This window comes from Vidua macroura, chromosome 5, assembly GCF_024509145.1.
Source record: "Vidua macroura isolate BioBank_ID:100142 chromosome 5, ASM2450914v1, whole genome shotgun sequence".
In the NCBI taxonomy this organism is placed as follows: Eukaryota; Metazoa; Chordata; class Aves; order Passeriformes; family Viduidae; genus Vidua; species Vidua macroura.
The window spans coordinates 40586532-40599963 of NC_071575.1; the positions used below are offsets into that span (position 1 = coordinate 40586532).

Below are 13432 nucleotides of genomic sequence, written 5' to 3' on the forward strand. Positions count from 1 at the left end.
GTACCCACTGAATGCCATGGTCTCTTTTACAGAGGCTGATGAGGCTGGTGGTGTGGTGCTTGTCCCAATGGCTTCACACAGCTCTAGATTTCTTTTGAGCTCAGTTTGGTCACAGCAGTGCCAAACACCTCCAGATTGTCACAACTGAAATGATGCCAAGCTTTACAAGTGATACACGAACAGGTGATAATCAGGTATCACACATCAGCACATAGTTCCCTGGGATGTACCAGTGAGATGTCCCAGCCATGTAATACTCCAAGTCACATCAGGGCATGGGCCTCAAACATTCACCATATGGTTCAGTTTACATCTGACTAGATGCTCATCTTGCTGCTGAACAAATATAAGAGGTCATGCTCCCCAGCCATGCATCCCCAACAACCTGTGTGAAGAATTAATGCCAAGAACAAAATAGCACTGACATGTAGCGACAAGATAATCTGAGCTGCTGTTCCTGTTTTTGCAGTAACTGTCTCCCACCATCTCTCTGTGACAGCTCATGCACCTTCTCAAGCATCCAAGCTGGTGGTGGCCAGAGAGAAGGAAATAATTCCTCTTAGAAAGAGAACCTGAGGAGGTAATTTACCTCATCCGAAAAGCTCTGGAGCATCCCTGTTCTTCAGTATTGCAGTTTATTTTGCCACTTTTTACAGATTCTGCAAGAGATCTTTTAATACTTTTAAATCAAATGCTCTGATTGCAGGATGACTGTTGAACTTGCCAACATAATTTTGTTAAGAACACCAAATATCACTTCTACTCCCTGTTTCTGAAACTACTTAGCCTTCCTAAGAAGAAATTAAGAGCTGCTCTAACACAACCTGGGTGGAGAAGCTGACATCAATAAAATTTAGGAACTTATTTCTTAATCTGTATTTAAATCTTTGATGAGTTAGATCAATGCATGCTTTTACTAAGTACCTTGCTGCTTTGTCAACCTAAGGTATCAGGCAAGTTACATTTCTTTTATGCTTCCCTGTTAGTAACAGTCGGTGAAAGTTACTCACTTCCAAAATGCCTTTTGGTATCCATTTCTCTCTTACTTGGGCAGAGGATTCCTTATACTCTTAATAGTTGTACTGATGATTTGCATACAATGGGACTGATGACAGGCTAGGGGAAATCAGGGCTGATACAGAGAGTTTGGAAAGCCCGTTGCAGAACATCTGGAAATGTAGCCAAGAGGAATTTGTGAGAGGAAAACACCTCTAACCTTATAATTTTGTTCATCTCTTCTCTAGCACCTGTGGTGAATCATGTATCCTTGCAAGTTAGAACATTGTAGTGGCCACCTTAAAGGAAAGATACCAGTAAACACAAGAGGTAAGAAAGGAAAGGATGGGAATCGTGATGGGGATATAGGGGTGGCAGCATTGTGCAGTGCTGAAGACATGGGGATACGCTCATTCTGGTGGAAAATGCGATGTGCAGAGAGGAGAAATGACCTTCAGAGTCACTGGCTGACACTGTGAGTCCAGACAAGGCCGGCAAAAGAAATTCCAGGAACTCTTGGGAGCTCCTTGACTTGCTTTGTATTTGACTGCTGGGGCAGCAGGAATCCAATAAAAGCTCATGTGTAGCTGTCCCTCAGGACAGCCTTTAGGTGCATGGGCAGCTATTATATATTAATTCCTAATACTAACTGGAATGTTTCCAAAGTATTGATACAAACAGTGACATAAAAGCACATACATTATTTTGCATTTCATTTGATATGTAGAAGCAGGGAGACAGAAGAACAGGTTTTGAAGATACGTCTCTTTTTTTGAGAGAAGTGTGAAGCTGGCACAGCAGATGATGGACACAGCTGAAGGCACTGTGTGTCCTTGGGCACTCTTTTTCTTCAGTACACAGATATGTTCCTACAGCATGGTGCTTCCCTGACTGTCCCTCTTGCACCCTGTGCTCTCTGACTTTCTACATTCCATGGTTTGAGTGGCAGATATACAAAAAAGACTCCACTGGAGTCCTTGCATATGGTCCATTAATTTGTCCTTTCTTTTTTAAACAGAACCAAATGGAATTTTTTTTGCCCATGATTTCACTACGAACACTCTAACTTGAATATGACATCTCACCTCCACAGTGACATGCAGGATGCAGGAAATATTACAGGAGATGCCCCAAGAAAACTCTAGCCCTCCCAGTAGGCAGTAGGAAATTCACCATTACCATTCCCTGATGACTAGGGGGCATGCTGCGTCAGTTGTTTGCGTTTTCTTAGCTTATTTTTGGTACTTAAATCCCACTAAGGTGGGATTTAAAGTGTTCAGCAACAGCTTTTGCAACCTAGAGTTTCATCCTGTTATGGAGCAGCACCCTGAAGCACCCTAAATTAAAAAAAAGCAAAAATCTATTTATCATTCATCAAATTAATTCAATTAATTATTCCAATGTAATTCTTATATTCTTAAATTCTGAAATCTTCTAACCAAGCACATAGCACAATAAGCATTTTAAACACTAACAGAATACTGATAATAAGAACAAAATTGTTTCACCTGTGTTTCTTTTTGTGGTTTACTTTGTTCTCTAACAAATTGTGAGGAAAAAGAAATATTTTTCCAACAACCATTTTTGCTTTCAAGTACTTTGTTAGAAAAACATCTATTTTCAGTACCAGTAGAATTCATCACATTATGTCAGGAAAGCAAAATTGTTTCATTTATAAGATCTTGTAACAGCATGAAGCTAACCCCATGGTCTCTGAGACAGAAATTCTGCCAGCTGTAGACTTATAAAGAGTTAGCAGAGAAAAAGAAGTTTCTCAGATGGAGCTGTTAGTCATGATATGAAGAATGTGTATCCCCTACAGATGTTATAGTTATTTGCATGATAAATCCTGATCATCACTGTAGGAATTTTGCAGCCTTCTTTTAAGTTAATGCTCAAGTTCCAATTAATCTTCTTTTGACAATATTTGTCTAATATTTCAGTGTTGAACAACATTTCCAGGGTTACATTTGCAGTGAGCCTACTGGGTACTTTAAATGCTGTATTTCTGACTTTGTACTTGCTTCAGAAAGACTTCTTTTAATTCTTCAGTGCTTCACAAATATTTCTAGGAAAGACAAGTATAATAAGCATTGATAAATTAAGGGCATATCTAGACTTGCAAGTTAACTGGAATTAACACTGGAGTTAATTTAGAGCAAGCAATAGTTCTGGAACAACTCCCTGGGAAAAAAAAATATGTATTCTATAATAAAATTTCCTCATTCTCATGTTCAACACTTGAACTGTTTTGAGTAACATAAGATAAATGAGAACAAAGCATGTTTGTTCCAGTTTGTGGGATCATTATTTTACTTAGGAATGACAGTCTAGGGAATTCAAAATGAAATTAGGGATGTGAAAATACCTTAAGGTGTCTCCAAGAAACTTGAGGTTGCATAAATACAGACTCAGATGCCAGCAGCCCTTTTTAAACCAACACTACACTGACAATTTTTAAAGGCCTGTGTAATGGAGACCATGGTGCTACGCATGGCATTGCACCCCCACACACAAAAGAAGAGTTTTTTAAACAAGGATGCCATCGCCAATACACCTTGAGTGAACAGGGTTCATTCACTCAGCAGGAGGTCTGGGATTATTGTCTGGTTTGGGAAAGTTATAGCAAATTCTTTTTGGTAGGGAAACAAAATCAGATGTTGCCGGTATCTTCACTTCTCCTCTGCTCTTACATATTGGGAACAAAAGAAACTTCGAGTCCTTGTGCCATCTGACTGTCATGAACAGCTTCTTGGTGGAAGAAATGAGTGCTCTCCCTGTAAAGAGAAGGCAGCTGTACCTCTCACAATGATAAGGGGGTTTTCAGCCTTGGTGTTTCTTGGTTTTAACATCTACCCTTCGTTGTTAGCCAAAACCTGTGCCAAGAGACACAGCACTGATGAGAACGAGGTGTTAAACCTTAGTAATTCTCCGTTCCAAGTACAGCATTTGGGGCAAAGATTAAAATGGGACCAGGAGCCCAGGGCAGAAAGGCCTGGTGACATGTACTGAGCAGGGCCACACCACAGCTGCAATAGTGCCAAACTTCTACCACTACCCTAGGAAAAGCCATGCCCCTGCCTTCGCTGCCAAGGTGGTGGCAGGCAGAACAGTGTACCTGACAGGAGAACTGCTTCAGAAGAGTCAGAAAGCTACTTGTAGCTTAAGCCACCAAGCAAATTGAAGCTCTGCAGAGAGCATTTTCCCTTCAGCAGAAAAGCAGACATGTGACATTCTGCTCCACACCCTAGTTTTGGTGACTGCACTAAAATAAAGGGGGTAATGGCAGAAAATGTGTGAAGCTATCCCTCATGCAATCCCTCTCTTTAGTCAAGATCCAAAAATCAATCTTAGCATAGAGTTTATTCAAGAAATATTTAAAGCAAGTAACCTCAAACTCACAGACTAGAATCATAATAGGAGCAAGATGACGCAAGTATACAAGATGCAGGCATTGGCTATTTAAATGCTTCCTGCTGTACATTTCACTCCCATATAGTTCCAAAGATAAAATCTAATGTAGAAAGAAAAAGCAATGTAATACCTCATATTTAAAGCCCACTGGGATAAAGGAACTGGGATAAAAGGAAACGTGCCATTCCATAACCAACCTGATTAATATCCATTGTAAAATTCATAACATTATAAGCAATTATAATCACTGCATTAAGCAAACTATATAGAACATAACATTGGCCTAAAACCAAAATTGCCACAATAATATCAGGTTTCCTGTTTAAAACAGACTTTTTCATCTTAAAAAAAATGTATTTTGAATTACCTTTTCAGGCAATGGACATTTTACCTAGCTTCAGGACAATAGCCTATTCTTAATTTATTATTGTTTCACTTTAAGAAACACCTAGGAATAGTGAACTGAATAAGTAATAGTCTGGTATTAGGATATCTGGTTTTGCCTCCAACTGGTCCCGTTTGTTGTCCTGTGGTTTTGTCTTGTTAGATACGCATTATCCTGTTAGACTAACCTTCATTTCCCTCCCAGTCCCTACAACACATTACAATTCTTTAAAAAGACATCTTGGGAGAGATTGCTTTTTGGTAATCCTCCTCAACTGAGCTCTACAGACTGGTCTGGCATGCATTGTGTACCTGCATCTGTCACGAAAATTTGATGACAAATCATCTGTTTCGTGACAGAGAGGCTGCACTGACTTCAAATTCCCATGAAATGTTTTTGTCCACCAGGAAAAAAACATTCTGCTCTATTGCAGTGATCATTTTCAAACTTCAATCCTCCAATTGCTTTAGTCTGTATTTTCATTTATTTGTATTATAATTTTTGTGGATCAATTAAAGCCTGTTGCAAGATACATCTTCTCTATCATCTTTTGGGAAAATGTAAAGAGACCGGAACTAATGAAAGGAATGAAAGCAAATGTTTCACAGTAACAATGCTGTTTTCAGAGGGTGAGAAATGAAGATCCTTTTTAGGGCTGACCTACCCCAGTTTGTTTAAAACTAAGCTGAACTTGAACTGATAAACTACTCTTTTGAGATTAACCTGAATAGTGTACATTCAGTAAAACACTGTAAATGTAAACATACCTGAATTGGAGTCAAACTTTGTTTCTGACCTGAAAAAGAAAATAAAAAGATCATAAGTTACAAGAACTGCTGTATGCCATAAAAGCCATTTGTCAGACTGATCCCCCCAGCAAATACCATCTTTACCCACACTGTCTAACTCTGTAAATTAACATGTAATGCATTCAAAGGCATTTCAACTCAAATAATAATTATTATCTTTAATATTTTACTGTTTTCTATGCTATAGTTACAAAGAAGATATTTTAAAAAACAAATCACTAAATGAAGAAAAAAAATTGAACTAGGATTAAAGTATATACTCTGAATCATAGCATACAGTTGTTTGTATGAATTAAATAGTTTTCATTCATTTTCATTTTTGAAAAGTCATTAGGAGAATTTAATTCATTCATGAATGTTTTCAATCTATTTTTGAAGCAGATACTGTTTCATTAATGTCATATGTATTGTATCCAATGATCTGTACTTAATTGTGCAACATCCTAGGCGGTTTTTGTTTGTGTGTGTCTTCAATTTACTCATTCTGCTATAGGAGTAAGTGGTTTGATTTTCTTAAAAGTGGAAAGTGGGGGGTGGAAGAGAGGAAGGGAGCCAGACCTAAATTTTAACTTGTTTTAAAGTCTTTGCAAAAAGACAATGATGTGTGCATTATGCACCATTAGCTTTGGTCGTGCACTGCAGATTTTTCTCTCCCTAACAAGTAGTGTTTTCTTCTAAGGGCTTAACACTTAGCAAATGAACCCTATAACCTGTATATTTAATAAAAAGAATTAGAAATTAGCCCTTGTGGGAACATCATGTTTCAGATATTGGTTAATAATACTTGTAAATGTAGAAGCCTTTGAAGGTCTCAATTCAACTGTGGGAAAACTTAAGTTGGGTAATTACTCAAGATGCTGCTGATGTGCTGTCAAGCAGAATTAACCCTATGTCTAGGGCTATCTACACAATCTGCTACAAGACAGCATTGTCTATATTGAGCTCTCAAACCAATTAACAGGCATGTTCCAATCAGATTTATATCGCCCACTAACAATCAGTTGCACACATGGTCATGGCTGTCACAGCAGGACACAAGGTCTGACCAGCAGGAGACCTGTTAAAGCACGTTGGCAGCAAAATGCATTTCTCCAGAAATTCTGAGGAGGAAGTACAATGTTGGATCCTTCTACATTGTAACAGGGAAGGGATGTATTTTTGGGAAGTTACAGTCCTTTTTTCAGAAACAAATGTCTGAAGCTCAAAAACTAATTACAGATTTATTTTCAACTTTTATTTTACAAGCTAGTACATGCTATTACATGTAAATGTCTTTTACATGCACTCTACATTTTTATATAACTTGCATTGTAATTGTATACCAAATATCTGTGCTACAGCAAATAAATATAAAATCAATTATAATTTTAAAAATTAACAGGCTCACACTATTAAAGTCATCAGAGAGGAAACAACTCTCTTCTCCCATCTTGCTCATTCTATACCTTCCTCCAGTGCTCACAATATTTTGTCTTAAATATAACTTTCAGGAGATGAAAAGGTGAGAGGAAAAAGGCTTATCTTCATAATTAATATTTTTAGTACCACCAAAAGCACTGAACAAAGAAAGCATGTTGCTGACATGCTTTCACAAATATCAGCACCAGTTACTGCCCAGGGCACCAGCCCGTGCTCTGTTTGGCAGCATAATTCAATTGGTATTTAGACCAGCAGGATGAAGTCCCCACCCTGTGAAATGTGGTAACCTGGGGGAAATTCCACTGAGTTAGAATTAAAGCCACTTACTCAGTGTTTTATTTCCAATATTCTCCTCAAACTGCTGTATACCTGCCTATTACCTATACCTATACCTACTATTCTCTCTCGCTCATTACAGCATCAGCAACACCTCACTGCTACATAGTCAGACACAATGCACGAATCTTACCCGCAGCATCTGCTCAATCAGCTTCTCGTTGCCTAAATTGTAGATACTCCCTATTAGTTAGTCAAACAGAGCTCTTGCTTCTCAGCCTGAATGGCTTGTAATGGACACATGCACTGCAATTTGTGGCTTCAACAAACTGGCCCAAGGGCCAAGGTGGCAGAGCATGCATGGGGAGGAGGGTCACAAGGGTCATTGTAATGAGTACCAAAAGCTCCAAACAGTCATAAATTACTGGACAACACATCAGAAAACTGATATGGGGGTGATAAATGAATCAAACTTTGTCTGGCAACAGCAGAATAACTATGAAAGAAAACACAACATGGGAGGTAGTACTAGGAGCTATCAAGAGCAGGAGGGTCACATATGTTATGGTTACCATTTCCCCTTAGGAAAACATTATGTTTTACATAATGTAAAATTTAGGATACAGTATTACAGAAACTGTTAGAGATCTTAGTAAGGCACAAAAAAAGTGGAGGAAAATAATGAAGCAACTTTGGCATTGTAAATAAGCAACAAGTGGAAGATGTGAGAGAAGCACTCTGCAAGAACACAAAGTCACCTTGGCTACTTGAAGGAATGACAAAGCTTACAGCCATTTTAATGAAAGCAGCATTTTTTCCCTTCTTCCAGTATTCATATCTGCTTCTCAACACCACATTAGACAAAATGTCAAAGACTAATTGCACATAGGTGTTAAAAATGCTCAACTTAAACATGGTCATTAAATAGGATAAAATTAAATACTGAAAGTACATTCCAAAGGGATGTTCTGCTACACACAAGAATATTCACTGACTCCTTTATATTTTTAAAACTTCATTAACTAGAAGGAAAAAACTCCTCAGTACATTGTTATCATAGTACATAATCTGATATCCAGCATAAGCATCCTGCCAGACAAGATGTGCATTACAGAGCTAGGTCCTGACTGTACAAATTGTCTTTTATCATTTATCACAGGCAGAGGGGAACACCCCAACACCATGCCCCACCCTCCCACCCCCAAATGAACAGATAATAGCTTTCTGCATATTTTCTCTACTTCTGTCTCCTATATAGGAATATTCTGAAAGCCAGGTAATCATTCATAAATATGTTTGGAAAGGAGTCTATATGCATGAAGAGGAACAAGAGGGTATTTATAAAGTGCTTTTCATTTCCAGCTTCGATATGGCTCAAATACACACAACACATGGCAATAAAAATGTCAAGTAGGCTCAGCTACCAACACACCATATGTGAGGAAATAGTGAGCTACTGGAAAGATTTAGCTAAGCACAAGCTGCTGCAATACTTGCAAAGATCCCAGGAATAATTAAGTCAAACACAAACAATAGAATATATGATGGCCATTTTATCTGTACTGCAAAGAGATGCAGGGTTTCAATCTCTTTCTTCTAAAAGACGTCGTATACCAGATCTTCAGATTGCCAAGTACTAAGAAAGAGAGAAAAATGGAGTAATGATAAGCATTATGTGTTCCTATAGTCTGAATTTTAAACTATTGCCTTCCTAAGTATGACTAAACTGCAGTTGTTCAGTGCCACAAATTACAGTGTCAACAGACATACTACAGCTGAAATTAACACAGACCTGCTACGTGCCAGGGAAGCAGGCCTTTGTCAAAGAGAGAGGAAAGAGGACTTACTGCAGAACCTCTGCTGTTGTGTTAAAACTGCCTTTCCTTTTACCTTTCATGATGAAGTATTTAACAGGTTTGTATAGGTTTTGTTGAGGGAACATAGGGGACAGCCTTTGGAAGCCCCACAACTCTCTCAGAAAGTACTCTGCAGTTCTGATCCTTGCATTTTAACATGGAAGAAGTAATTTATTCATCTTGGCTTTACTAGGCCTTTGCATTAGCAGTTTATACCAGGCTGTTCCTTTGCAAGGCTGTGCTTTAAGTGTGCTAAACAGAACATTGATATGGGCAGATATTCAATATACTACTTCTCTTTGAAAAGGACTTTGATAGAGTAAAGATCTGTTACAGTCATATGCATCATTGCAGGATCATATTTACAGGAAAATGGACATGTACTAAATGAACTAGCCTATAGTTAAAAAATATTCTAGTCCAGAGACTTACTGTGTTGATTGTAATAGTGGTAGTATTAATGATTGTACCATGTATACTTAAAGGAATTATGAACATGATTGAGAAAACTATAAATCATGTGAGAGTCCTTTGTCTTCTTTCCTCACATCTTCAGTATTTGATTTCCAAGGAATTTTATTCCATATTGGCATGGGCAGTTTGCTGAAGAGATGATGATCTAGCAGGCTCCTGATGCAATCCAAGCTAACCCATGTCCTGGTCCAGGTGACTGAACAGAATACAATCAATCCTCTCTCTCCTGTGTTTGCCTCCCAGTGGTACAGAATATACCTAGCTGCAGTATCAGTGCTCCTGCTACAGCAGCGCTAGGAAGCTAAAGACGGACAGGACAGTAATGCTCAGTTGTGAACATATCCCTGGACACTGCATTGGCCCTTATCATGCTGATGAGAACCCTAGACAGGAACTAGGCAAACTGCAGGGGAGGCTCAGGCCGGGGACCATTCCCCAAAAGCAGAATGAACAGGCCACTCTGTTTCAGAGTAGAGGAAATGATGTTAAAAACACAAACTATGTCTTGTCATTTGCCTTTAGAGCCAGAGAAGAGACTTTCTCCATTTTATTTTTAAGTATAGACATAACCCTTCTGAAAATGTAAACCATTATCTGGAAAGCAGTCACTGGTCATACTCATGAGGTGAAGCTCCAAATAGCTTCTGGAAGCTCCTGAAAGTCAAGCTTCCAGAAAAGAAAACGCAGCAATATTCCAATGTAAAAAAAAATACCTGATGTAACTATTCAGGAATTTATAAGACCCACACCATCAGGGAATTTGAGAAGTCCCCAAGCTTTAAGAACCAAGCAGAAAGAGCAAAGCTGGGCTTGCTGCTGCGCTGTGGCCAGGGGACAGATCTTGTGGTGTCTCAGGCAGCAAAACAACTCACAGATATTTCCCAGAGCTGGACATCCCTAATGCCTGTCTCTCTTCAACCCTCATGTGGATTCTCAGTTATAATATAATAATATATATTATTTTCAATAATATTATCTGCTATAATCTAGTAATATAGTTAAACTCTTACTCAGGCCTCTCCTCAAAGAGAACTTGAATATGCTCTCTCTCTCCTGATTTTCTTATTGCTTTAAGGACTTAATATCTTTGAGGTTTAATAACTATTTCCCTGAAAAATTTGGCTGAATTTGGCAAATAGATTAAATGATACAGTTTTATTATTGCAAAAGGATTGACGTGGAGTCAGCATTACACTGTATAAATTCCTTAATAAGCCTGGTTAAAGAAAAAAAAATCACTATTGACAGATGATGTGATAAATTCTGTTCTCCATATTGATGAAAAGCCAAATTCAAAATGAGCATTTTAACATCAGACAATTATTTAGGTTGGACAATACCTTTAAGATCATTAAAAGTCCAACCACTAATTAAGTGCTGCCAAGTTTACCACTAAACTGTGTTTTTAAGTGCCACATCTACATCTCTTATGTACCTCCAGTGATGGTGAAGAGTAGCCTCTGGGTGAGTTCAGTCCAGAGAGACAGAATGTCTTTAATGTGAGAGCTATAAACAGATAAACATATAAATATATATCTTCTGCAGTCATAATCCATAACAATCCACCCTACCTGATTTTTACGTGAGGTACATACGTGCCCATAGTAAAGCATAAAGTAGGTTAAAACCAGCTGAAAATTACTTCTTCCAAGCAGAGTGACTGATGAACAGTCAATACTAAGCAGCATAAATTTCAAACAAGGAAAAATATATCAGACTTAAAAGTTTACAAAGAATACATTGTACTTTTACACTGAAAACAACAATGAAATTCATACTAGAATCAGTATCTGTGCAAGGATGGTAAAATCAGAATCTATGCAAGGATCATCTCTTGTACTCAGCACTTGTGAGGCTGCATCTCCTGTTCAGTTTTGGGCTCCCCACAAGAAGAACATTGCGGTGCTGGAGTGTATGCAGAGAAGGATAAGGATCGGGAGCACAAAATGGATGTTGAGGGAAGGCCCTATCACTGTCTACAACTACCTGAAAGAAGGGTGTAGCCATGTGGGTGTTGAGCTCTTCTCCCAAGTAACAAGCAACAGAATGAGAGGAAATTGCTTCATGTTGTACCAGAGGAGGTTTGGATTGAACGTTAGTAAAATTTGTACATGGCAAGCATTGTCAAGCACTAGAACAGACTGCCCAGGGAAGTGTTTGTGTCACCATGACAGAAAGTATTTAAAAGATGTGTAGATGTGCCACTTGGAAACATGCTTTAATGGTGGGCTTGGTAGTGCTGGATTAACAGTTGGACCCAATGACCTTAATAGTCTTTTCTAACCTAGATAATTTGTTGATTCCTACACTGATGAGAACGAACTTACTTCAAACAAATGTCATTAATTAGAAACTGCTGGGTTTGACAGTCTTTTAAGGACACTAAGAGACAGTGAAGACAGATGAAGTTGCTCAAGTAGTCCTCTAGCTGTACTAGAGAAACCATATCATTGATGTCACATGGACTCTCCTAGACAGATAACCAGTGCTGATTTTTCATATGTCTTCCTCAAAGAATATAAGAGATCAGTAAGAAAGCTTAAAGACCATTCATTAAGCACACAGCACTGGTGCAAGGAAATTCCTTGTAGAGATCTGGCCTGATGACTGAAATCCTTCCTTGTCTTGTGAAGGCAAGAGTGGTACTATATTAATGGTACAATAACATTGCCCAGCCACTCTTTCATTTTCTCTTGATTGGATGTCTGAGAGATGTTGAGAAAACCTGACAGAGCTCAACAAAAAACCAAATGAAAACATAACATGGATAAGGCTGTTGCTATGTCTGCTAGTACATGTTCAGAAGAGCCAGCACCATTACCAAGAATTCCGTCCAGGAAGCAATAAGGGCAGCAGTGGGTGTTTTATGAAGACTTGGTAATTTAGTCTTTGGCCCTAAAAACTAGAAACTGACAAAACAATAATATTTCATTTTTAAAAGGAAATCATTCTCCCAGGCTTCTCAGTTTCCATCTATACCACATCTTTCTCACAGTCCTGCATATGGTAAAGGACATGACCATGGTTTATTAAATATGGAATAGATTCTCTCCTATGGCAGTAGCACGAGTCATGGATTTCACTCAGGTCCATTTTAACCTCCTGTTTCCATGGCTGTGGACAGAATGGTATTTTTGAATAATGTATAAGAAAGTGCCTTGAAAAATTAAAGTAGGCACCTACAAACCTACAGTTTCCCCTTGGAAAACGCTGAGGATTTGGGTGGCGTAGGTGGCACTTTGTGAACTGATAAAGAAAAACACAGCCCTGCTGTGGAGGCTGTCCAGACATGATAAACATGGCTGATAAAAAATTAACACAAGTGGCTATGGTCGATAAGTATAAGGACTTTTTCTTGGGCTTATTAGTTGTCTCTCAGATGCAAGTTCTGCACTGAGACATGCTCCAGCCACACCAGGTGAGGTCCAGCAAAGAGAAAGCCATGAAAAAACACCCTAGAGAAAGGCGGGGCAGCAGGGCTCCTTCTTTTAGCATAAGCCTACAGCTAGATTGAAGTAAGTGCAACACAAAACTGCATAAGGACTGGCCTGCAGAAAAGGACGTTCTTGAGATTATTTTATTGGCTCTCTCATTTATTGCTTTTTTAGGCAGCTGTACTGGGATCTAGGAGACTGTGTGGTGTGAAAGTTCAGAGATAGAATAGTAAGATTCAATAGCATTGAATAAAATGATTATGCATTTTATGTGTGAGGCACCTTTGATTGTGGAAAAAGTTAAAGCATGTCCTCCCATAAAGCTTGGGAGGTTTCTCATAGCACTAGCACAAATAGGCACAAATAGGT

The 13432-nt window shown here is 38.6% G+C and overlaps 1 protein-coding gene across 1 annotated transcript in view; it reads right to left on the minus strand.

The window, feature by feature from the left end:
* MSRB3 (methionine sulfoxide reductase B3) overlaps positions 1 to 13432 on the minus strand; it is a 79668-nt gene that overhangs the window by 28929 nt on the left and 37307 nt on the right. Inside the window, exon 5 of the mRNA XM_053978544.1 lies at positions 5563 to 5591. Within this exon, the coding sequence (XP_053834519.1) occupies positions 5563 to 5591 (29 nt within the window). The remainder of the gene's footprint in view (positions 1 to 5562; positions 5592 to 13432) is intronic.